At 38.9% G+C, this 27,445-nt stretch overlaps 1 protein-coding gene across 1 annotated transcript; it reads left to right on the top strand.

Annotated features, from left to right (window-relative positions):
• Positions 1-27,320, top strand: HSF2BP (heat shock transcription factor 2 binding protein; the record flags this gene model as incomplete). Its single annotated transcript, XM_010012796.1, has 7 exons — positions 1-151; positions 1,603-1,706; positions 5,939-6,088; positions 10,257-10,395; positions 11,740-11,857; positions 18,728-18,831; positions 27,112-27,320. Coding segments are annotated over 7 exons (975 nt in total), but the record flags the coding sequence as incomplete, so codon positions are not given.
• Positions 27,321-27,445: the final 125 nt, after the last annotated feature.

The following is a 27,445-nucleotide window of genomic DNA, read 5'->3' on the forward strand; positions in this document are numbered from 1 at the left end:
AAGGCTGAGACCAAAGATGAATTTGTTAAAGTTAGAAGGAGGGATTTGGAAAGGCTGACAACTGAGGTTATGCAATTGCGGGATTTCTTACCCAAAATAATAAATGGGGATATCCTGGGGACATTCCAGAAACTGGATGCTATTGAATCAAGTGAGTAGTACCATGTTACAAGCTCTTATAGTTTCTACTAAAACTATTTACAACGAACTCTCATGCCTCTACAAATAGTAGTAGAGTTTGCGGAAGTATTCCAGATTAAAGTGTTATGTGGAATAACTGTTTGTAATGAAGAAAACTACAAACTGCATTAGAAATGTCATATTAATCTTTTAAACTGTGGATAAAAGCACTGTTACTTAGTTCAGGCACTGAGGGAAGCTATATGAAGAAAAAAGTGATTCCTCTTTGAGAAAAGGCAAAAGCATTCTGTTTTCAAAAAGTCTGTGAAATTTAATGTTTTATAGATGCACATTAGCAAAACAATGTGGTAAATAGCTGTGGATAAAAAAGTTAAGTTTAAAGGAGGAGATAATATCATTGTAGTTAGCCTGTTGGGTTTTTTTTGTTTGTTTTGTTTGTTTGTTTGTATGCTTCTATTGCCGTAAATAATAAAAAAAGTTGAAGACTCTCTGTTATAAAGGTCGTTTTACTGCTGTCTCCAAAGTCTGTTTTTTCAGTGTTATGATTCTCTGTGCATTATTTTTTCAACAACTTCTCTGCTTCCAATATGCCATCAGGACCAAATCTGAGTCAAGCTCCATTCATAGCCTGTAGCTTACGTGCAGTAGTACAATTAACCTGTTCCCCAAGGAGCTGGTGTTGTCTGAAAAGACATGGGACAAGCACTGGCACGGGACTGAGGATTATAGAGAATGCATCTCTTCTAGAATGTGAATTGATTAATTGGACATTAATTTGTAACAGCTAGCTAAGAAAAGAGCAAGACAGAGCCTCAGGGCCTTTCTCTGATACCAAGTAATGGGACAGAGCTTCCAGCTGCCTCAGTTGACCACTCTTTGGGAATATTCTTCCATACCATCATATCCTAACAGAATGAAGACTGTACCGCTTCTGCTGTCAGTCAAGATGTCATTTGTGTCAAAAGAAGTGGTGTAGGATCTGGAAATCTTCCCTTTATGCTGTTGCAAGGCATCAAGGATTGTTTCCAGTTGTATTAAATGTTCAAGATTCTCAACTAGTCATACCCTTGTTCAATGAGGAAACACATTGAATTTCAAAGATATCAAGCATGAAAACCTACAAAAAAAGTAGGAAATTGAGTTAATTTTTAAAAATCCCTGAGCAGCTGAAGCTCAGTTCCAGAATGGTTTCTTATTGGCACGCAGTGTTTAACAGCTAGTTGTGATTCATGTAGTCTTTCCCTGTTTTAAATCAGAAACATCATGTTCGTTTAGTTTCCTTTAAGAACTGTTGAAATGTTGCGAATTGCGATATACCAATTTAGCCACAAGGAGGTGATGTAACATAAGCAAATAGTTAAAGCACCTCGTTAAAGTTGCACATGGTGGTTCTTCTTTACCTCAGTGGAAGCCCATTGGTCAAAACTTACTACTTGGTGTATCTAATTTATCCTATCACAGACATGGAGAAAAAGGAGAAGGAAATAGAGGAGCTGAAAATGGATTGTGAACACTTCAGAGTCCGTCTGGAAACAGCCCAGGCAGATTGCATGAAGGAGAAGAAGGTAGATTTGTCAGATTATTGGTACTGTATGCTTGAGTTTTAATAACTTAAAAGGAGTAATGATCGCTTTTTCATATTCATGTAACAAAATACATCCTTGGCCTGAAAAAACAATTGGCTTTCTATTCATATAGACAGGTGGTAAGTAAATTACTTATCAGTTTATAACTGATATTTTTTCCCCCTTGATATTTCTAGAGCAAAAGGATCAATATTATAACTACACAAAGTATGATATGATGAGTACTAAAAAGTAGTTGATGTATACAACTAGAGGTATGTACTGGCAGTCCATCTCCCACTTCGGTACATAACTCTTGCGTATCTGCATAAATCAATCTCAACTTCCATACTGTGTGAGGTGCAGTTATATGGGGTTGCATTACATGATTCTTAGCAGGGTTCATTTTGGTGTATGTAAAGTTAAAAATCATTCGCTACTGTTTTGTGTATGTTAACATGTTGAAGTAAAACATTGAGTGATTGGGAAGATTGTGGTGTAGCTGCAATATACAAAATGAAAACAGCCTCTCTTTTGGCTGGCTGTAAGCAGTGTAGCTTTGTTTAGTTTTAATAGTCTTTCCCAATGCACCTCTTGATCCAATTGTCATGTATAGCTATGAGTGAAAGAACAATTACAGGTCTCCTTTTGCTCTGTCAGTATTGTATTTAGTGATTATGAGAGGGGAGATTCTGGACAATGAAGGAATAGTGAAGACTGTGACATCTCAGACTGTGGGTCTTTTGTGAAGCCACTGGGGTTCAAATAGGACTACACAGACTGCTGGCTTAATTTCTAAGAGGTGTGAGAGTCAATTTTGATTATTTGCTGCAAAAGTTCATTTCCTTGGAGCTGATGGTGTCTTCAGTAGTCAGCAGAAGCTCACTTTATTTGGGTTCTAGAGTTAGGATCTGCCTGCCTTGGGATTGCACGAAGACAGATGCATCTACAGAAATAATTCAGTTTTTGAGAAGCAGTCATAGAATCATATAATGAGCTAGGTTGGAAAAGACTTTTAAGATCATAAAGTCCAACTGTTACCCCACCACTAGGAATGCCAAGTCCACCGCTAAACCATGTCACCAAGGCCTCTTCTGCACAGTTTTTGAAATGAATGAAGAGTTCAGACATGGTTTTAGGGCACATCTGCGTAGACAAGACATTCAGGATTGGCTTGGTATGAATGTAAAGCATGGTGGAATAGCTGTCCATATGGATATTTCTGAGTTCAAAATAGGTATCTTGTGGGATAGCTAGTGCAGTTTGGCTATAGGTACATGGTTAGTTTTGCTGTGCACCCGGATCTTTAATTGTATTACTATCCAGTAAGATTTAATGTTGCTGCTTTAGATATTAATGAAGTGGCTCCTACCCTTTATTTTTATTAATATTACAAAATAAATGACAGATGGTTTAGGTTTGTGATTTCTTTTGGGTGAAAGTTCTACTTAAAGCATGGCTATTTTACTAAGAGTAGTTGTTGTCTTGGTATTCCTGATCAAAGCTCTACTTTTCCTGTATTTGCTCTTGTGCAGTATACAGTGGTTGTCTAAATGGCTTCTGTTACGTGCCATGAAGGTATATTTGAGTGGATTGTGCTGACGTGTGCTGTGAAATCATTTAGCCCTTCAGGGTGGAAGAAGATGGTATATGTGTGATTTTTGTTAATCACTTTGCATGGTGTTTTTCATTAGGTTGCTGTTCTGCTATAGGCATCCTTGTGTGCAGTTTCTAAATTATTTTCTACGTATTTATCTTCTGAAGGAAAAGGGAATGATTCACTCAAACATAAAATGAATGTATTTTCTAGTTGAACAGTGTCTTTTTCTTAGAGGATCATTAATCAACATTTTGTATTCCAAAATCTCTGTTCAGTGCTGTCTCGCTGATTAGGGAATTGCTGTGCTTTCTGAACCTGAGCAAAACTTGAAGTGCACATGTTATTCTTGGCTGATGCCTTCTTTGTCTGTCTTAAGCACTGCTGTATTCTTGCACCTTGACCCTTTCCTGAAGATGGTGGTGTTGCATAGCACAGTGGTTGCTTCATGATGTGAACTCTCAGGAGTGTTGCTTCCAGCTACGTTGTTTGCTTTTGCAAGCTCCATTTATTTTCCTGGCTCTTGAATGTACTATTTTGTTTCCCTTGCTTCGTATCTTTGTTCTGATGTTGCTTTTGATCTGTTAAAAATTCTGGCATTTCTTGTGCTGGCTCTGCATTCTTGTTGGGGGACCTAGCTTTGGTGTTAGAGTTCTATGTCTTCCTGTTCAGTATTGGCATCCAAATGCAAAATGCAAATAAAATGTGTTAAAAATATATTTTCCTAATTCAAGGAAAGAAAGGCAGGGACAATATAGGGATTAGACAGGAAGATGCCCGTGGACATTTTGTTGATGCACATGGCAGAAAAGCTGATAGGTCTGGCAGTGAGTTATGTAAAAGATAAAATTCATGTAACTTGCTTAAAAATGATGAAAGTATTAAGAAATAAGAGACTTTTCCTGGGACTTGTATGCCTAGGGCATCAGCAGCATCAGTCTTTTGCATGTATTAAACTAGAACATGAAAGAAACTCTAGGGAGTAAATATACACAGAGATCTGCTTGATAAATTTAACTTGAACCTTAAAAATCGTAGCCTGTATGTTCTGTTAGCCGCATGATAAAGCAATGCAAATTACGCTGTCAGGTGTGATACAGGAGGCTAGGTGGGGTAACTGATGGCAGAATACAAGCAACTTTGTACTGGTTGATACCGTGTTGTGTAGATTCTCAGATGAGTTTATTCTTTCCACATATCTCAATACAAAGTTCTATTCTTTCCACAATCTGAATACAAAGCACTGAGGTACACCCCCAAATTGACAATATATGTATTTTAAAACCTAGATGGCAATACATGGTTGAAATGTTTGTTCTCTTTGCTTGGTTTCAAAATTGACATAGGAAGGATTCCTTCTCATTTCCCCATCCTTCGTCCTGATTGCTAAACTCTTGGGGGAGGCTGGGCTGAGGAGGGTGCTGTCTGTGGTGAATACAAAAATCCCATGCCAGCAAAATGGGCAGAGCAAGATCCTGTTCTTCTGACATTGCATGATGTGTGATTCTCTCTCTCTTTTAACACTTGAATTAGCATTATTTTTTCTGTCTGGCCTTTATCTTCCCCTACAGCACTGTCTAGCACCACCCCATTCAGTCAGCAGAGAGCCCCTACCCACACTGAGAGACCACAGACTGTGGTATCCCTGCCTTGATTCACATTGTTTGAGTGAATTGTTCCGTTTTTGTTCAGAAGATAGATATGTAGAAAATAATTCAGAAACTGCACACAAGGATGCCTATAGCAGAACAGCAACCTAATGAAAAACACCATACAAAATGATTGACAGGAACACTACCTCTGAGCTGAGAAGTGCAGCAGCTTTGCTACGCTTGTGGCAGCTGGTAGGAAGCCAATGAGACCTAGGATCATGCCTAATCTCATGATACTTTTCTGGCTAATTTCCCATGTGATTGGAAAAAAGCACTGCCAAACTGAAATTGTGTCCTGCTCATGTTGGATTGCTCTGTTCTGTCTTTATGCTTTTGGCAAGGACCATTGAGTAGCTCACTTAAGTGATGGATGCACAGTGGTGCCGGGCTTTCATGGTACGAAGTGCCCTCCAAACTTAAAACCATAGCTGTGTTTTTCCAGGGACTCTGTCATACTTTGCCACTGCTGATCAGGAATATGCCAATAGTAAAAAGTTTAAAGAGACAGCAGTATTTATGCTAGATATCCATCAACTCTGCCATGCTGGCTAAGGCAGAGTTCTGGTTTGAAAACCAGAACAATCCTCCCTTCCTATAAGTGGTTACCAGTATCTTTTGTAAGGTGTGTGTAAAGGCTGGCCTCTGATGCTGAAATCCCTTCTCTCTGACATGTAGCTGTTAGCTTAGGAGGAGTATACTCTTCTATCAGTCTTCTCTAGGTGCCACTCAGTCTCGGTGGGTCACTTGGTCTGACCTTGTGGACAGGCTTCTGGTTATTGTCAGCCTCCACAATGCACTTACTACTTAGATACAGCTCAGGGGAGAAGGTATGTATCTGCAGCTGCTGTGAGTTTGCCACCCCACACCCTCCCTTCCCTCCATTTCATATATGGCCGTGATGATGTTTCTTGTTCTGTTCCTTAGCCTAGAAACTTGTTTTGGCTGATATGAAGTGCAACCAGAATTTCCTTACGCTATTTCAGGAGAAACTAGACCTCCGACAGCAGCTGAATGAGGCCAAGCAGCAGCTCCTGCAGCAAGCAGAGTATTGCACAGAAATGGGTGCAGCAGTGTGCACGCTCTTGTGGGGTGTATCTAGCAATGAGGAAGCTGTTAAAACCATTCTAGGAGGAGTAAGTATGGCAGGTGAATACTTACTGATGGTAAAGCTGTTAGGTCTTTAAAATAAGGAGCTCACTATGTAACACTTTCATATAAGGATATATTTCAGAAACTAATTGGACAGCAAAAATGTTTTCTGAATGATATATTCTTTGGGAACCATCCATTCTCATTTAAGAAGTGCTGGAACTATAAAGTGTTATGAAGCAGGCCGGGCATAAATGCAGTAATTAGTTCTTATGTTACCAAACAAGGATTATCTGTTTTCCACCACACACAGCTAAACTGTGTCCACAGCTAGCACAATGTAAATATTTTTTGCAAGCTAACAGAAGAAGAAAATAATTTTTGGGCACATGTAGCAGTTCCCATGCTTGTAGAGAGCTTGGAGGAGCTATTGCTATGGAAAGAAGACAGATCCATCAGTTCTCAACTTCTTTAAATCTCTGTGCTGCCTTAATACTTGCGTGACTCTTGGAAATTTAGAGAGCCTAGCTGTTAGTGAATCTTACTAAATCTTCATTGTTAAATGTGGACAGGTTATTAAAAAACAAACAAACAACAACAACAACCACCAAACCACAAAACAACAGTTAGTGACAGTATTTCAGCTAACACAGTTTCACTGCCAAGTGCAGCTGATGGAATTAGGAGGGGTAAGGGGAACAGGCCTGATAAAAATCTGAAGTTCAGTCTTGTTGCAGCCAACATGAGAAGGAATTGTTGTATTTAATCCAAGTGAACTGATGCCATAGTTTCTTCTGGCTTGATTTTTCAGCAGCATGATGAACAGATGAGTGAATAGGATTAGTTCATTATAGTAAGTGGTAAACTAGTGTGTTTGTAAGGTTTTCCAGTTTGGGTGCCAAAAAATAAAGTAAAATTCTGATATCCAATTATAATTGGATAGCAGAAAACTGTACAGTGATGCCTTTGATGGTAACTTCTGATGGCTAAAGATTCAAGCAGCAGCAGTAGTTAAGGGAAAAAGAGTCTGTAAAAACACTGTATAAAGCAGTTAAAATGAGGGGGGGAGGAAAGGGAATGCAGGTGGCTACTACAGAGCCCCCACATAGCAACAAAACCAGTATAAAATAACATTCTGTATTTTCAGAACAGTTTGTAACTGTAAGAGTTGACAATATTTAGTGACTAGTCCTTATTTGACTTGTGAAATAGTATGAAATTGTATGTTTTCCACAAACAAAATGCTAGCAGTGATGAAAATTACTGTATTTATACAAGATGAGAGTAAAATTAGTTGATACTTGCTTTCAACAAGACTTCTAAATTAAATAGAATTAGGTAAAACCAAAACTCATGATTTGTATAAGGGTAAAAGCCCAACTGTGAAGATGGAATACTTTTGTTTCTGGGTTTGTTTGAAATGCAAAATGCTTCTATTATAGTCATTCCCAGCAATCATTAGAGCCCATTAAATTGCTAGACTTCTGGTGAAGGTCATAGCAACATTTTTGGGCATAATTTTCTTGTGATGGCGTGCATAATGCAGTAAGAAACGTGTTAGGGTTTGCAACCAGACTACTAGAAAAAACATAAATGGATTGAATGGCATTGCATCAACCACAGATTACAACTGGCAATGAGTCAGGTTATTAAAAGATGATGGCAATTGGTCATACAAAGGTTTTGCTTTGGGTTATTTTTGGACAAGTTGTACAGCTTGTAGCATTTCCCCCCTCCCCTGAGAAGGTGCTATGAACTACAGAAATGTATAAGAACATCAGAAGTGCTTCAAAACGTTTTCATATTTAAGCATGTGGGGAAGGTGGCATCAATTCAAAATCATTTCATGCCTTGGGGAACAATGCTGAAGCTCTTTTCAGTCTGCACAGATACAGTACTAGGTCTTTCAGACAGTTCTGTAAGGCAGATTGACTGAAATAATATTTGGGACTAGTATACTATTGGTGTCCATATAGGTTAGAAAAGTCAAAACTTGAGCAGCAAAATTGAAATGTAACACACAGTTTCAAGGCACTGGGGGACAGATGCCTGCTGTTTCTGCCAGTGTTTAACATTTATAGAGAGAACTTGAAGAAATATCCAGAGAAGCAGCATGAGAGAGAGTCTTCAAGGATGCCTATCTGCTTGTGTCACAAAAAGAAGTAAATTAATTCCCATGAGATTGTTTTAGATTTAATTCAAAAAACTTCAGCCAAATACCCACATGACAGGGCTCTCACATGGAAACTCAAGGTTTGATTTCAGAACAACATCAAGGCTTGCTTCAACTTGAGAAATTTTGGATCCTGCAAGGTGGTCTGCTACTTCAGTTATCTGCTGTGGTGAGGAATGGCTTTTTATTTTATGGCAGCAGTTTTGCACATTAATTGATGTTTTCACACAGGAGTTGCTTGGACAGCAAAGGGCTCTTGGCACTGTCTGAGCTCAAGCACCTTAATGGCTGCTCTCAGAATTGTTCTTATCTCTGTCTGTGAGTGAGATTCTACAGTCCCATAAAAATACCATCAAGCTAATAGACTTCAGTGTGTGTAATGTTTACTATTTATAAACCTGATTGGTCTCTGCAGCAGCTCCTCAGACCTCAGTGCTAGTTAATGGCTATTTGGAAAGAAGGTTGAGCAGAGAGGACACCAGCGGCACCTCAAAAGACTGGCAAACAGAAGGTTTTGCGTGTTCTCTGTGCAACATACCACCTGCTTGATTTGCATAGTACTCTATTCTGTTCCCATGTGAATACATGTTTTCATAATAATAGCTTATGCTAGTCTGCTGTAGTAGACTCTCCATTTTCTCTCATGCCTTCTTGAACAATAGTCACTGTTTATATTAAGATTGCCATTTTTGAGGTGCAGTGTCTGTAGAACTGTAAAAAGTACATCCAGCACCTGCAGAAGTGGACTTTTTTCCATTCGCATTCCCCATGATCCCTTCATTCCCATTATTCTGGGACCACAGTATCATTTGTGAAGATACTGAGTTTCGGTGACCCTACTTGGGTGCCCCATTGCTGGTGTCACCCGACAGAAACTACATTTTTTATGTGGTGAATGTGCAGCAGTGGAGGAATAATGAATGTTACCAGTAGCTTTACACGTACTGTGAAATCAGTAGTTTTGACAACGTATCAAATTTTTCAGTCATTTTGCAAAACGAAGAAAGGTTTAGGCGCTTCTTGGGCTGTACTATTGAGGTGCTGCTGGGAAGGACTAAAAATTTCAGCTGCTTCATGAGACAACTGGCAAAATTATTAAAGACACCAGAAAACCTGGCATTACAGACTCTCAGCTACACTATTTTTGTTATGAAACCCAGCATTCTCTGTGTTAAATAGTGTTCTAGCAATGTTTTACAGGTCAGAATTATTAACAAACAGAAACAGTTCTTTCCAGCCTTCTCTGTGAGCTCTGCCTGGATCTCTGACCAGGCTTTTTGACCTTCCCTGAGCTTCGTACCAGGTGGCTCCTTCCTCAACTGAGATGCCCCAAAATAGAGCAGTTTTACAGCTGTGGAGAAAAGAAGCATAATGTAATTATGGGCTGAATTCCTGTTTGTACACTCTGGTGTGATGATCATCTTTCTCACATGACATTGCTGACTTAAATTCAACCTGTGACCCAGGAGAGACCTCCATTTCCTTTTCTAGCAAACTTCAGCCTAGCTTGTTCTCCATCCTGTATCAAGCAATTAATGGATATTGGTAGGATCCGTTAGAATTCTGCCTTTTTTTTTTTTCCCCCCCTTTTTTTCTTTCTGGATTTCTTGGGGAATTCATGTCAAGTCACTATATGAAGCTGTTCTTCAGCTGGATAGGGTTTTGACAAAAGCTGCTGTAGTAGCCCAGGTACATGTGAAACACCTGGTGCAGCTATTGCAAAGCAAAAAGATAATATCCTCACTTTTGCAATAAGCTTTAGTTCTGATATATATTGTTGTGGGTTTAGGAGGTAAACACACAGTGGTTTAGTTTTATAAATGTAGCTTTGAGTAGTTTTCTATTTTCTTCTGTGTAATGGTTTCAAATATTAGGGGATCAAGCATGTCGCTCAGTGCATACTGCTATTGTATGCTGGGGGTTTTTTTGAAGTAACTGGATGTTTTAGTAATTTTGAAGACTGTCCAGTTCTAGTGTAGCATCTAATAATCATAGTTGCTGTAGTGCGTATAATCATTATTTCTCTTCCGTGCTTGCAGAGTAAAGCACTGAAGTTTTTCACAATCACTGCACAGACCATGGAAAGCTTTGTGAAGTCATTAAGTGAAGACATGAAACAGCAGGATCTGGATTCTGATGAAAATCAGTTTGTGTTAGCTTTGGCAGGGATTGTAACAAGTAAGTTAATGTTATCTCTCAGAATAGCATTCCACATACTATATTGCCTTGTATGTGCTGCTGTAAATACAGCTTTTCAAAGTCAGATATTTAGTCCATGTTGATATTTTGAGTGACTTCCTAAAAGTTCTAGCAGATTTTCTCATTGACAATTCTGTGGGTCCTCATACTGTTTGAGTTCTGAAATTCCCTAACACGTTTTTTCAGTCTGGAGTAAAACAAGGGCTGTTCTGCTAGTCTTGTATGCTCACTCTACTTTGTAAATGTCAAGCAATTTACTTTCTGAATCCTCAGTAGCACTAACATCTTCAAGATGTATGAATTGCAGATGATGTGAGTAGGTAAACCTCATCTTAAGGTATGTGCTCAGCATTCTGAAACCGCTTAAGAATTTCGTTGCTGTCAGATGGACTCCACATTCACTGTCTTGAGTCTGTAGTGCTAGGAGAAGTAAAAGGTAATAAACTTGACTTCCATACTAAATGTTTCTTTTTTGGGTCAGAAAATAAGTAGAAACCCATAGATCTATCTTAATATGTCTGCTACTGGCTTTAAAGGCTGTGAGAAATGGGGTTGATATATCCTTGCATTTTTGTGAAACTGCAACTGTCAAAGTGATGCTAATGACATAATGCAAGATAGATGAAGCAGTGGGTATTGATACAGATAAGTGAATCTTGCATTAACTGCTTTTTTGAATGTGTGATTTTAGGTGTTGTGGTGCCATTAAAGATTGTAATAAAACCCAGTATGTGGGACATTGTGTCATTTCACCAAGGCAGAATACAGTTTTCTCCAATTGCTTTATTAAAAAAAAAACAACCCAAACCTCTAAATAGCTTAGCAGAAATAAAGTCTGAACAAATACAATGTTTAGAGGCTGGGAGTGGGGAAAGGAGGGTCTTGGGTCCTGCCTGAGGAGGAAGCAGGATGGTGGAACAAAATCTTGCTTTGCCGAAGCAATATACATTCTATATATGTGAATGATATATAAATTAATATCTATGAAATATATATAAATTATTACAGACATTTTGCCAGTGAATTTGATATTGCCAAGCTTTGTTTCTTTGTATCTGTAAATTGGGAAGTGTCACTACTAGGGTACTGGCCATTCTGATTCTGAAAAAATATTTTAATTACCAAAGTAGAATTATATGAAGGCATTTAACCAGTATGATTTGGTGCTTCACTATTTGCTATGTGGATGAATATAGTTTGAATTTTATGTAGGTGCCATAGTTCATTCATCACAGCTGGCAGATCTTTTTAGTGTTCCTGTAATTAGCATAAACTTTTGTTTGAAACATGATTTTTATGGTGATGTTTTGTGTTCTCTCACAGATGTGGCTGCGCTGGCATGTGGCCGTGAGTTCTTGGTTAGTTCAAGTCGTGAATTACTGGACACAATGATGCACCTCCTGGGAGACATGAAGCCTGGACTCTGTACCAAATTTAAAGTGTATGATGACTTTTTTTTTTGTCCCTTTCAGATGAAATGCATTATCTTGCAGTGCAAGGCACAGTGATGACAGTAGTTTTCCCACTCTCCCATTATTTCCTTTCCTGGAGGGGAAACATAATTTTTGGAAACTCTTTTCACAGTAGTATTCCTTGCAGCTATACTAGGCTTGGCTACAATGCTAGCTTCAGCCAGGTTTTGTGTCTCTTCAGAAGTCTCTTAAGCACCTCCTTTTGCAGGGATGTACTGTTCTACCTTAGGAGAGGCTCATAATTTGAGGGTCAGGTAAGGAAGGTGTGAGGTCAAGTTTTAAAACACAGAGGATGTGGGAAATTTAGACTCATATTTATTCCCTTTCAATATGAAGATTATAAAAGGCTATATCTGCTTAGTGCAGAAAGTGAGTTATATATCTGCTAAGAGCAAAAATTAAATTAATTTATGCTGTTTAGCAGCCAGCAGCATGATGCACCTAGGTTTGCAAAAAGTGATGCCTATAAAGGGACCTAGTGATACAGCATTGCAGATAAAAGGCCACGTTGCACAGTTCAGGTGCTGGAAAAGTTGTACTTTCCAGCTGATGGAGAGATTAAATAAACTATTGTCTTTGCCTTTTTCTCAGAGCTGTTACAAGCTGGCGATACATGAACCAAGCAAATTACCATGCCTAAATGAGTCCTTGCTCATCTGTAAGCTGTGGGCACTTGCCCCATACACCTGGTTAATTTGTTCATGAAGGTGGCTTAAGCCAGTGTGGTGGGTTTTTTTCATAAATGGAACAAACACGCACTAAGAATTCATACCCAAGCCAGCAGGTTTGGTCTTAACTTTGGATAGAATTTACCTTGCCTAGCCTCAGCTATCAGAAAGCTAGATGTGTGTATCTGCTAACTGTCTGGGCTTCTTCCCACAGTCAATAGAAAGAGATGGTGCTGTCAGATGATTGCTTGCTCAACCTATGTTAGGGAGAATGAGTTGCCCTCTGAAGGTGCTTGCTTTTCCACACTGGGTAGCTAGGGGGAAGCTGAATAGCCTGTGCTGTAAGTAGTGATTAGTCACTTTGATATCAGCCATTTTCTCTTTCCCAAGTGCTGGGCTTGAAGATCAGTACTCAAAACAGGGTAGTTAACTCTTGCAACGCTGGTGGGGTTTTTTGTAAAGCCCCAACTAAAAGAATTTTATGAGAATTTCAGCTTAAGAAAGAAAAGGTAATTCGTGCCTTCATATATATAAACAAAACAAAAAGAAAACATGAAGATAGGAGAGGACCTACACTGTTTCAAAATCTGCACAGGAAAAAAAAAATCAGAGGTCTTTATTTTGACTTCCTTTATTTTGAGAGGAGAAGAGAAAATGTTGCTAAACACACACATACTCTGAATTTCAAGCAAATACGTGTCTGTGGGTCCAGATAAATTATTTTTTATCATTAATACAATCTGCAGTGTGATTGGACAATGCAATTGGATTTGAGGGTCTTCCTTTTGAATTGATATTTTGGGTATTTTCTTAATTAGAGCTCAAAATGTGCCTGCTTTGCAGAAGAATGACACATAGTGGTATCAACTTGGCTGCTGTATGGCAATACTGATAAAATTTACATAAAGAATCCCATGAAGTGGCTAGAGATTCAACAGGGGCCAGCCTCTTCAGCTTACAAATTCAGTGAAACTTAAAAAAAAAAAAAAAAAAAAAAAGCTTGCAGAAGATATTAAATAAGTGAGAAGTGTTAAGCATATGTTATAATAGCTTGAGTTCAGTGCAGTGATAATGTTTTCTGGTGTTCCCCAGAGCCAATTTTTTTTCCTTGCTCTAAACTTCCCATTTGATTAAGAAATTGATGTATTATGATATTAGAGCAAATACCAGAAAGGAGATTTCTTCATGGTCTTGTCATGGCACAAGGGATCTTAATTTGCTCAGATGTTTTAGTGCAAAATGTTTCCCCTGGGTTTGTCTTCCATGTCTGTGGTCAGGTTCCTTTTGGCTACAAGCTCCCTATGTGTCTTGTAACTGTTCAGTTCCTAAAACCTGTTACTAATACTAGATCTCTTTCCTGTCCTTTTTGGGGCTTTTACGCTCTCCCAGCCCAGCAAAGAAGGGTTTTGGGATTGGTAGGTGTGTTTTTAAATGGTCCTCTGCATGTAATGTTTTTTAGCTGCTTGTTAATCTTAAATAACTCTTTAATAGCCAAGTGTGTCAGAACTCCCTTTTCTCCCTACTGTAAGGAACATAAGGCAGTACAAAATGAAAGACAGTTAAGAGATAAGGGTATGATAGTTAACATAAATTGCAGCGAAATTTCAAAGTTATGTATAGATGGACTCTAGAGACATCATAAATAATGTTTTCACACACACTGTTTATATACATATACACACAGACAGACACATTTTTAAAACTGTACCTCATGGATGAAAATGTCTGTGCATTATATTGGAAATGCAGTGTTTTTCTCAAAACATCACCATGCTATTACATGGAAGGACATCATCAACTTAAAATTTAATCTGTAAAGAAAAACATTGGCTTATTATTTTCAGAGATATGTTTGTCCTTTGCCCAGTTTTGAGGTTTTACAGATCTTTTCTAGCTTTTATTTTCAAAAATATTTTTCTTTACTGTGTGACACATCTGGGGAAACTGAGTCTAATTCTATACACAGCAGTATCAAAGAAAGTAAGCTGATAGAGAGCAGCTCTCTTTTCTAGTTTTAGCAATCCTGTGTTTTACTTGTACTAGTATATAAATAAAAAATTTACAGGGAAAAGCTGTCATTTATTACAGCACTGCTGCAGTGTCCAGTGTAGTCTATGAGAATGTAATAAATTTATCCAAGTCATCTACCTGAATGCTGGGACTGAACTCTCATCAGTGTCTTTGCCTTTCTGAAATAGCAATGATGTGAAAAACCTCAGGTTTTCTTCACATGGATGTAGGGTTTGTTCAGCATTTGTAATTGTTAGGCAGATAATAAACATTTACACAGTTGTTGATAGCTATAACTAAATTATTAGGAATATTCAACTTGGCTTACGGAGCAGTTGAATGTAGCTAGTGAAATTATGTAACTTAGTACATATTATTAGATTTTATGTAGTAATCCCATGTATTAAGTAGAGGAGAAGGGGCTTTAGCTGTGCTTTTAGTTCTAGATTTTGAAGAATGCATTGACAGATAAGGTAGGATTCAAAGTTAATTAAATTTGGCTTGTCTAAATAGGAAGACTATGAAGTACATAATTAAAAAGCCTTCCACATCAAAAAACCCCAGAAAGTATTGTTTATCCAGTAATTATGTGTGTCATGCTTGCTTCAGTAAGCACTTTCGCAATAAGTCTTGCAAAAAATACTTATTAGAATGTGCAAGTACTAAAGGTGAAGGTGGTGTAAAGGGCCTGGAAATGCTTCTATGTTGTGCGCGGGTGAGAGTGTTTAATTAGTAATAGTATGCTACTACATTGGCTTATGGGGTGGATTATGTCTTCTGACACTCCAAAAGTGCAGCAGTTCTTTGGATCAGCACCACCCATCCCTTTGGTCTACGCAAAGCAAAAAAGTGAATTAAAAATAAAAATGTAGCAGTATAATTTTATGTCACTTTATTTCTAACTGCCAATGTCAAACAGATTAAGGATGAAAGACACTGTCAAGAAATGTTAATGCTTTCCATTATGAGATACTGTTTTACTGATCATTTTCATTCTGGCTGATTATAGTTAATTATGGCTGTGCTCCTTTGTCAGGGCTTGGGTTCTGGAAGCCAAGTAAGAGCTACAGTGGCTGTATAAAAAGCAGCGTGTGGGCTTTACAAGCTGCAGTTTCAGTTCCAGAGCGCCCTTCACTGCTTGTCTGTGGCCATTGATGCAGTAGATTTAATAATCTATTTTTTCTGTTACTGCTTAAGAGCCTAGGTGATCAAACTCACAGTGGTGCAGCACACAGTGTAAGTTACGCCTCTTAAACTCAGCTTCTCCTGCAGTGGGTTACTTTCTTTCCTGCTTTCTGAAGGTATGTACATGGAGAATGTCCAAAAGTCTGCTGGTGGCATAGTAGCTTAAGCCATGAGAATTCGTTTTACAATGGGGCGTGAGGTGTGAAGTCTACTTGGAATAACATTATTTTCCTTTTGTTTGGAAATGGTGACAGTGCAGTGACATGCAGGTTTATCACAGTCCTAAGAGATGGCAGCAGCCAAGCTGGCCCCAGAACAGAGAACATTCCAGCCCATTCCTGTTTCTCTGTAATTGTTTTGTATGAAACCTGGCGACCTGCTGTGAGTGTGTATGATGACATATTACATCAGTGTTACAGAAGTCCTGCTCATTTGTCTGCTCTTTTCATTGTCCAGAAGATTGACTTGTGTGTTACCATTTTTGAAAAGAGATAAGATAAAAAGTAATAGTGTCCATCATAGCACATCATAAAGTGCACTAATGTGCTGTCCCCCCAGCTACTGCACAGCTGTAAAGATCATCTGCATAAAAGGCAGGACAGGAAAACATGGCTAAAAAGGTGAAAGAATTTCTAAGACAACTTCTGACTCCAGAGTACAGCTCTTTTTGGTGGGGTTTTTTTTTTTGTTTGTTTGTGGGGTTTTTTTGTTTGTGTTTTGTTGTTTTGTTTGTTGGGGGTTTTTTGTGTGTGTGTTTTTTTTTTTTTTTTTTTTTTTTTTTTTTTTTTTAAATTTTGGGGTTTTTTTTTTTTTTTTTTTTTTTTTTTTTTTTTTTTTTTTTTTTTTTTTTTGAAACATCAGGGGCCTCTTGGATCGAAGTTCATAGTATAGCAGTGATCTGATTTGGAAAGAGGCTGAGCATTAGTTTGTCTTGTTAATGTCAGTGGCGATTTTTGTCTTGATGCTTTCTGCTTTTGAGTTTTGGATCCTGTTCCTGCTGGAAATTGAAATAATTTGCATTAAGCCCACTGAGGCTGTGCTTAGCTGAAAAAAGTTTCATCCACCAAAACAATAAAACCCATATGTTAGCAATGTGTAATATGGTGTAACAATGTCAAGATGAAATGTTTGACAGCAGAATTTAGTTTAGTGGAAACTGCAGAAGAAGATTTAACAAAATGCTCTGCATCAAGTATTAGCAATTGTTCTGGATAGCTCTGGAAAGGGAGACTCATTTTTAGCTGCAAGTAACCATACTTGTCTGACAGTCAAAAAGCAGCTAAATGTAAATTTTGGCCCAGGCACTTTATCTGCATAAAGAGGTAAAGCTGCCATTTCTGTATGCAATTTTCTGTAGCTTACAACATTATATCAGCTCTGTCGTGGCTAAGACTGAGACCAGTAGCCAAGCCCCTTTTCACTGGTGGGAAGTATGAGCGCTGTGGGAGAAGCTGGTGGGATAAGCAGGCTAGAGCAGTCCCTGTAAAATGCAGAGCCTTCTCCAGATTACCAGGTTTTTAGAAAAGTTGAGACTTCGGTGTAATTTCTAATCTGTGATGTATGCAGCCCCAAAATGGCTGATGAAATTCTTATTTTAGGAGGCTAATAAATTAGGAAATCCTGGTTTTAGAAGCTTTTGAAAATGTGGCTGAAGTGAACATATACTTACTATGTGTATTTTTATTTTGTCATTTACACACTGACGTGCAAGGGACAGTCTTGGTTTTGCTTCGTCAGAGATGTCATCTTAGTTTTTTTTTTCAATGCTCAATTAAGGAAATGTTTTCTAGCTGCCAAGCCACAGATCTTCTCTGTTACCGGGAAGACAGGATATGGGTTCTGTCCTTCAACATCAATGACCACAATAAAAGACCAAAAGAAATCACCTTCTGGGGGAAAAAAACCCCTGGCTCTGAGCTGGGCCCAAATGTTATTTGGAAAACAGTTTTCAAGAGGTGCAGGTGAGAGTGCCATCTGGCCTTGTGTTAAGCTTGTGTTGATCTATGCAAAGACAAGAAAACAGTTTACAGCCAAATTGAATTCCAGTGTTATTGACTTAAAAAATGTAATCAATCTGGATTCCTGAAAGCAGAGTAAATAGGAAAGTCACTGATGACATTTTAAGAGACCAGCAGTTGTTTGTTTCACAGCAGGGTCTCACTTGATGACCCTGCCTGCCTACTGGGGGCTGGAGAGCAGGCAGAGCAATCCAGCTACCTCCCTTGCACCCACTGCAGAATAGGTGAGTCTAGGTTAGGAGGGTGTGCTAAGCGAGCTGGGACTACCTTCTTTCTCCCTCAGGCCTGTTCCCTTCCCAGATGCTTCTGTAGGCATAGTAACTACTTCTGTCAGTGGAGAGATTATATTGGTGGTTGCTGTATGCTGGCTGTGTATTGCATCTGTTCCCATTTGCAGGAGGAACAAGAAGATACGTGAAAGAGGATGGCATAAGCAATGTGTCTGTGTTTCAGCTGACTAGAGTGTCAGTGTACAGAAAGGCCAGTGTTGCACAACTGATGGAGCAGAGACTTCCTTTGACGTTTCTCATACTCTGTATACAGTCTTGCTTTCTGTGTTTCCTAGTGGCCCTTTCATTTGTCAAGGCAAACAGCTTATTTGAGATGATGTCTGCTCAGTGGGGATTGTCACCACAAAAGCTTTATTGTACAGGTTGTGTAGTCACATGAAGCCAAATCCTGGTTTTGTACATCTCGCATAACGAATCTCATGGAGTCTGACAAGGCCTTCTTACTTATGGGGTATTTTTCCATGTGTTTGAAATACATGATTTAACAGTAGAAACAAGGTTTTGCACAACATTGCTTATATATAATTTGAGATTTGTCTCTTTTATCAAAATATAAATTACTAGAATAGGCTTTTGCATCAGTACATGCTTAGCATAAATAGCAAAGATGCTAAAATGTGAAGAAATTAAAGGACATGACATAGATCTTTTTTTTCTTTCAATTGTAGGCTAATGCTAATGTCACTTTACAATGTGAGTATCAACTTGAAAGGCTTGAAGTACATCAGTGAAAGTCCAGGGTTTATTCCTTTGCTTTGGTGGCTATTGAATGGTAAGTTGGTCAAAGAACCTTGTAAATTGTGACTTTGGGGACTGTAGACTGGTAATAGGTGTTGCAAAAAACAAAAGAGAAGTTTGTATCCGTAACCTAATTATGTATAGCTTTTGTCATATTAAAAGTAAACAAAAAGGGCAAATAGCTAGAGGGAGATGATGTGCATTTCACACAGCATTTTTGGCACTGTATGTAATATTCCATTAACACAAAATTTATGAGTAGTAGAATTAAAAATACAAATGGAGAAACTTGATGAAGTGGATTAAAGAAAGCCACCTGTATTTTCACGTACCAACTTTAAAATAAACCCTATGGGGAAACTATATATCAATTCACTTCCATTTGACAAAAGAAGGTATAACTCTGCCCTGACACGTTTTGGGGAAAGAAACTGACCTCTGTAAGTATGCTCACCTCTGACAAAAGGACTCTTTCTACAGCTGAAGAGAGGCCCTGTGCTCTAATAGGATTTGAGCTTGCAGGGCATGAGTACTATTCACAGCTTTGATTTTGGCCAGTGCAGGACTTCAAGGACGTCCAGGACTTCTGTTTCCACTGTCGGGTACATGAGTGACATCAAGGCTCTGCTCTTTCGGAGGCTTCGAGTCCCAGTGTAGGAGCCAGCAGAGATTGATGTTGCCCATGTACGTTGTACTTGGCTGGCAGCTGTGTACACAGCTCATAAAGGGACAGTGAAGACAGCAATAAGGACAGAGCCATGACATTGTCCTGCCTATGAATGGTTCCTTGAGTTGGTCTGTCTTGGCTTTCTCAAGGTTTTGTGGCTTGTCTGAGAGAAGATTTTGGTGTGCAGTTCGTAGGACTGAGGCAACTTGGTCGTCTTGGCACCCTTTGCTGCTATGCAAAGCCCTGCTAATACATCTAGTAAAAACAAACTGTAGTTGAAGTGAGAGAGGCTGTGTCTGCTTTTTTAAGGAATTAATTTGATACTGAAGTTTAGTCCAGATTTTCCTTTTTCTTCCTGTTTGGCTAGTATATATAAAAAAACAAACAAAGCAAAAATCCACAAAAGCCCCTCACCAAACCTCCAAAACAAACCAAACAAAAAACCAGACACACTCAAAACTTCTGTCTAACTATAAGTTCCCAAGTGTGCCCTTCTAAATACTGTGATAAAACAAAGAAGCTAATTGTTTGATGCAGTCTGGTCTTTCAAGAAGGCTCCTAGGTTACATGAGAGGATCAGATGGGGCACAGTTATAATTAATTTGCAGCTGCTAATGAAAATAAGAAATGGGAAGGCTACTGTGCATTTTGAAAGTGTTAACTGTGTATTGATTGGGTTGTAGAAGGAAGGACAGGCATGGCTAATTCCTTCACTTTTTGATGCTAAAGTTCTCCAGTTACAGCAGAGGAGGAAGATTCTCAGATGAACTGCATCTGTTGGTTCAGATTCCTGACTTCAGAGGAAGTCTGCTTACTGTCAAGGGAGAGGGCTGCCTACTTTGTGTATAGATGGGAGCTCAGATCCAAGACTCAACCTTGTTCCAATCATTTTGTATTAGATCTCTGAAGTTTTCTCTACATGTAATCTATTTCTAAATGTTTTGGCTTGTAAAACTCGGTAGCTTCCTTCCACTCCTGCTCCTCTCCTGTTCTTGTAGCCAGCATCTTTAGCTTCTGGTAGCCACGATTCAGCTTATAAACACCTGGAGTTGCTACAGCATAAGGTCCTAACAGTTCTATCCATGCAAGAGAAGAGAGCACTACACTCCGCTGGCAGGGTATCCTATATATGCTGCCTTCCTGCGGGAAGCTTCTTCAAAAAGTGTTTTGATTAAGGCTTAATAGATGATTCAGCTTTCCACAGTCCTGTAAGCTTTTATCAGCATTCCCACTAAGAAAGGCCCCAGAAATCATCCTCTGACTTTTCTTTTCAGAGAATCATCCTGTTTGCTTTTCCATCATCAGTCCACAAGTGTCTGTGACTTCAGTCTATACATCAAGGCCATTTTTCTCCCACTGGCCTGTATGCAGCTGATAAATCCCTCAAATTCCTTCTGTGAATTGCAGTCTCTGCCCAGTCTCGTCCCCTGAAGAAGAATGTCCTTCCCATTAAGTGAGGAGAGCAAACAATTACCTTTATTTTCTTTATTCCTTTTTGTTGTATCTGAAGCAAAGAGGTATTGGATTCAGGTTGTCTAGCAGGCTTTTTGAAGAGATAGGAATATGCCTTGACATTGAATACATAGATTCAAAGAGAAAGGAGGAAAAATCTAATAAAGATTTCTAGTGGAGTAAGAATGTTAACAGTAAACTGGGTTAATCTGTCTTACTGTCTTTGGAAAATTTGGATGAGCAAGTATGACTTCATACTCACTAACAGGAATTCTTAATAGCTTCTCCTGCTGTAGGCTATATTGATAATAGGAGAAAAAAAAAAGTTTGACATTTTTTGAAGGTAATGCAGATCTCTGTAGTTTTTGCACTTTATGAAGTGGGCTGTTTTCTTTTTTTTTTTTTTTTTTTTTCCCCTGCTTTTTTAAACACTGTCTACAAGATGGGCCCTTTAATAAGCAACACTAATATACTCAGCTAGCTTATGTAGCTGTTGTATTTTTGCATAGGTATCAGCTATGCCTACCTATGCCTTCCCAGGCTGGTGCCAGCACAAAACACATGAATGATGACTCAGACTTCTGTCCACAGAGCAGCTTGTGGGATCAAGTAGAGTTCTCTCCTTGTGGATCACCATTTGTTTGCAGAGCAGCTGTTCCCATCTTGCAGAAAATAGGCAGCTTTAGTTTTTTTCCATCAGCTGCTGTCCCTGTGTTGATGTCTTGTCTAAGGGTTTTGCATAACTTTCAGATTAAAGAATTCTGTTCTCAGCAATAGGAAAAGAAGTTATAAATTTTGGATAGAAATTCACCTGAGATTTCTCAATAATTTTTTTGGATGCTTTACATCTGTAGATGCAATAATTCCCCCCCTCCAAAAAAAAAAAAGTAATTCCCAAAGAAGTAGACTGGGACTTTTTTCTGTCAAGGACTTTTTAAAAAATAAGAAGACACAGTCAGGTAGTAATAATAAAGACTAGCTTTATGTTTTTCATTTCTGATCATACAGAACATCTACCAGCTAATGGGTGTTGGAGAAAAAGGGTCTAGGCTCTTCTCTGGTTTTCGTTTTGGTTGTTTTGGGGTTTTACTATCCTGTATCTTTATTTTGGTTTTCCCCACTTTTCTATGAATAACGTCTATGAAATTAAAAAAATTGCTTTCCATGGATACATGAGAAAAGTGCAGAATTCCAAGAGACTATGCCAGTGACATTTCACATCTATAGCTGGGAAATTGCTCCAGGTACTTCATTAACCAAAAGACAACAAAAGAAGCATGACTAATTTTAGATCTTGCCCTTCAGTTTCCTCCACCACAGTTCCACATGGAAATTTAACTTTGTTTATCCAAATTCTTTGCAAATGACGGTCTCTATTATAAATGCCTGTATGAAGCACATTCTCATTTTGCTAATGCTGCCTGCAACCTTCAATATTTGCTTTTTGTGACTAACCCTGAAGGTTTCTAATGCCTTGCTTTTCTGTCTGACTTGCTTATGGCAGTGAGAGTTTTTGAAAATTGAGGTTACTTGCATGGCAGTGTGTTATTTAAAAGACATCTGGACAAACAGAACCTCCCTATTTATAAACTGATGTCTGTATTAAGACAAATTTTTGTTCGTAAATAAAAACCTCAACCAGTCTTTCAAGTGCTCAGCAGTTTCATACTCTTCAGCCTATGAAACTAATCTTAAAAAGAGGATTGCCCTTCTTGCCCTTTAAGGCCACATCCATTTTCTTAAATGCGAAGATGTCAGCTCTGACGCACAAAATCCCTGAAGCAGAGTTAGCTGAGAGGCTGGAAGAGTGGCTGGGGGAAGTCTTGCTGGATGCTTGCCCTTTTCCATACTCCTCTCTAAGCAGCTGCTGCAAATGGTACTTGCACAGATGGATCTCCGGCTGGGCACGGTGTAGCTGTTTTTGCCATCTGAGCAGGAGCTTCTTGACTAGGTCCTTTCCATGCTTAGCAGCAGACTCATGCAAACTGATGTTCTCCTGCAAAGCACAGTGTTTCTCCTTTTGTGAATATATGTAAGAAACCTTAACTCTCGTAAATACATTTGTTGCTGTAAAGCATTGGTTTGTTCTTAAATGTTACTTTCATTCAGTATCTACTAAGCCTAAGCTAGGACTGATAGGGTCTGAACAACATATGTAATGGCTCACCTACAAGTCTGCCAGCTGCAGAGCAGCATCTGTGAAAGCTCCTTTTCACTCACAGCCCCTAAGTAGCAGTTGGGCAAATTAGGACCAAATTGCTGCTTTAGTCAGGCCTGGGAATCTCTCTCAAGGGTTTCCCTGATAAGTGTGACAAGCGTGGGCCTGTAGGAGAGTGAGGAATTCTGGTTAGCTGAACTGCATGTGAGAGCAGCCACCTGGCCAGGGAGGAGAGGAGACTGAAGCAAATCCAGCTGTTACACAGGAGTTGGGGCAGATGTGATGCAAAGTAAAAGTGTGTTTGTGTCCATAGGAATTGCAGCGGCAAAGCTCTGTTTTTCTTTTGCCTTCTTGTTCTCCCTGCTCCTTTCCCCCAGTGTCTTTAATGCAGTGCTGCTTGTTTCCTCAGACCTGTCAGTGTTACAAAAATGTCTGGAAAACTCTCTGCTGCTGCAGATTAACTGTCTCAGCTCTGCCAGCTTTGGCAATGCAGAGAGATCTTACATGGGGTAAGCCATGGCCCTAGCTGTGCTGGGCGTGCTGTGAACATAGGTAGTCTGAGAAGTCCATAAAAAGGAAAAGGGGAGTGACAGGTTGGCCCTTCGTGTTAGAGTCTGACAGTAATTGTATGACGTTTACGACAGCTTTTGAAATACTGCTGTTGTACATAAGCATAGCTGTAAACAGGTTGCTGGTAATAAATCTTGCATTCAGGTGGCCAAGGAATCGTATGGCCACGTGTAAATTGAGTTCACACAACTCAGAGCTAATAGTAGATAAGCTGTTTAGCATTGATGTAAGGCAATTACTTAAACCCTGCTGTAGGGAACAGTTCATCTGAGAGCGTGGTGCTAATGACAGATGTGACTAAAATCTGTCCACGCTGTCAGTTGCTTTTGTCAGTGACTGAAAGTCAGTGACATCAAACAGTACTGCTGGCAGCTAGCAGAACGTCAGTGGACTCCAGCAGTTTCAACACCTTGTTGAAATTGCATCAGCATTTTATGGTGGTGGTAGGCTTATGCTGCGCTTGTGATCACCAACTGAGGCAAGCAGCTTGATTTCTTCCCCTATTCTCCAGAAATAATGATTATGGTTTTGAAATTTTAGTTGAAGAGATGTGTGTGCTAGTTGTTGGGAGGATATGATGCAGTGATTTGATTACAGCTAAAGGATTTTTTTTGATCTTGCTTAAACAAAATGTTACTCAGCTAGCGTAGAAATGACTAAATCTGGAAGCTATTGAAATAAATATAATGCTGAATAATGAAGATTCCTTACATATCTTCTGAGTGTCCCTAAGACAGGGGTTTTAGCAAAAATCCCTAATGAGATTGGAGAGACAAAAGAATGACTTCTAGGTTGTTGGGTTGGTTTTTTTTTTTTAATCCTCTTAGGAAACATGATTATCCGTAATAAGTAGTATTCACAAAACCACATGTAATCCTACGGGAGTGTATTTTAAGGCATATGTATTTATTTAATTTGAAGCATCTCAGAATACATGCAAAACAATGGCAACCAGAGGTTAAATGCTTATTAAGTCATCTTCTGGTGCTGGATCATTTCCTTCCTTTGCTATATGCCTGAGCGCCTAATCTGTTCTTCATTTGAGTGACTCAAGCCTTTGAGCTTCCCTGGCTGCTGCTGGAGATTCTTCCTAGAACCTCTTTGCTCTTACTGGAAAATGCTCTTGCTAGTCAAGCTGAAAATTGTTTCCTGATCTCCTACAGATCCCAGTTTTGTTAGCTCCCCTGCTAATGCTTCTTCCCTCATCAGTTCTTTACTTTCTACAGCCATTAAACACTTGCTGATAATAGTAACAGAGATGCCTGTAACAGTATTAATAACAAAGCACTTTTCATCCAGGGATTTAAAACATCTTACATGTATGAAGCTTCCCAGCAGTACTGCAAGCCATTAAAAGTATTAATGGCTTTATTTCATGGAAGAATAATGTCACACGGAGGAAGATGGTAATGAACTGCATAGATTTCACTCCCCAAAGCATATTTCTTCTTATCTGTTTGGGCTATGGTTTGTTACTGCTATTTCAGGTCAATATATGTCGAATAATACTAAATACAGAGAAAGGGGGCAACCTCTGCAGGCATGAAGACAACAATCAAAGGAATGGGAGGATGAACTCAAGGCTTTTAGTCATATTTTGATTAGGTCAGAACAAATCTGAAAATCAAAACTTGCACACAAGTTTTTTTCAAAAGGATTCCCTGAAATGTTGCTGCCCAAGACATTGGACATAAAGCCTTGCTGTCTGTGAGGCTGAGTCGCAGCATTTCTCCATGAATTATGACTACTCAGAAAATTACATCTGCAGGTACAGCTGGAGATGATGATGGAAAGAGACTCCTTAGAGCCTTTAGCCCAGGTGGCAACAGTTGCTGTGCTATGGGTATGGCCACTTCTTCAGGGTGTGCAGCTCTAATAATTTGTTTTTTAAAATACTGATTTGAATGTCTAAAGTTGTCTAGTATACCAAATATCTATGATTCTCATTGCACAGAAAATGCATGTTATTGTTTGGACAACTCCTGTGTCCTAAGACTATACCCCACTCTGCTAGTTTCCCAGGAGGAAGTAGCATTCCTTTCTTCAGAGGTTTTTACTTCAAACAGGGAAGAAGGTATGATAGAAAATACCTACATCTCTCACTTGTCGTGGAAAATGGAGGAAGAGAGAGTGAATGCCTGGCTTGTGGGTCTAGGTCAGATGTCACAATCTGTAATATTGTACTTCAGCCATGTGCTAGTGGGAATTACTTAAAAATTTCCATTTCAACAGTTAATTTCATGCTTAAAGCCATAGTTTTCTTCACTGGCCGTGACATTCTGGTTTGTCCCCTGAGTGCTTTCAACATTTCCCCTTATGCTTTAATGAATAATTCTCCTTAGTCCTTTTTCAGGTCACCAGTGTTAGGTATTAAATAAAATGGGAAAGGAAAGAACTTGCCCCATACCACCAAAGGCTTCCTTAAAACTCAGTGCAGTGTGGTTTATTGCTGCACTGCATTTATGCTCCTTTAGTGAGACTTTGGTCTCTGTGGTGATTTTGTGCGCAAAGTGATCCGAATTAATTTTTCGCAACAAGGCTTTATCAAAAAGGCGTTATTAGAAGCCTACTGGAGACTAGGTATGTTAATGACAAACACATTAAAAATGCGTGGCATGTGGAACAAATTACTACTTCAGCCATAAAAATATATTACACATTTTCATTTGGAATATATATGCAGAATAGAGAAGTGCAAAAGTGGGGCTTTCTACCAGATGCTTTTGATTAAGCTAGAAACAACTAAATGCAAATGGACTGTTGTGAGCAAATAAAATATAATGCTCCTAATGTTTCAGTAATTAAAAATGCATCCTGTGTTCTTAACAGTAGAGTTACGTCTTTCTAGCTTAAACCAGTCAAAGGTCTTTGCTCTATTTCTCTGATGCATTCTTAAGCAGCAGTGCTTAGCTTCAGTACCCATTTCAATTTGTGTAGATGGAATTAAACACTTGGAAGGTTATACATGGTTACCAGAAAGTTTTATAAAGATTAATATTTTATTGAGCTTTGAAGAAATCTGAAGGCTTGTAGAAAAAGCCTGGTGATTGACTGCAGATTTGATCAGTTGGTCTGTTTGTTTTTTAAGTCTGAACAGTCATGGAATATAGCTTGTTCTGCTCTTAAATCAGATTGCATCCGCAGTACCTTTTGGCTACTGACTGGATAAATTCAAGTTGATAAATTCTCTTATTTATAGCATTTTCAATGTTTGAGAAACAAGAGAAAGGTTCCTGATTATCCCTCCCTCCCAAACACTGCTGAGCACAAGCTGCTGAGAAGGGCAGAGGTGTTTCCAGCTGCCTTCTAGAGCCAGCCAGCACCAAATGGCAGCTGTGAATTGTGAATTATGAGACTTCAATTACTCTGTGTCTGATGGGTCATGATGAATGACACTGTAGAGCTTTAATGCTACCTTTTTAAACTCACTTCTCATAAGTACTGGGATTTTTCTTCCCCACTTTTAGACCCGGATACAGAAGTCTGTCTTCATGTGCTGCGGCTCCTCCAGTCTGTGATTCTGGAGCCAGAAGTATTGGCCAAGTCAGCCTCTGAGATGCGTGATACTTTGCCATTTCAGCGTATCATTGCACTGTCAAAGAGCCGCAATGCAGATCTGCAAGCACTTGCAAAAGAACTACTTGAAGATCTTAAAATACTTGAGTATGAAGCATAGAAGAGCTGTATGACATCACTTGCTTATGTCTTTCCTATATTTTTATGCTGCAAGAGTTGTTGGAGGTAGGCTTGACTAAAAAAATATCTTGCCTAAGTTCCTCTGACAAAATCCTGTTTGGAAAT

Source organism: Nestor notabilis, unplaced genomic scaffold (genome assembly GCF_000696875.1).
Source record: "Nestor notabilis isolate BGI_N333 unplaced genomic scaffold, ASM69687v1 scaffold25084, whole genome shotgun sequence".
NCBI classification, from domain to species: domain Eukaryota; kingdom Metazoa; phylum Chordata; class Aves; order Psittaciformes; family Psittacidae; genus Nestor; species Nestor notabilis.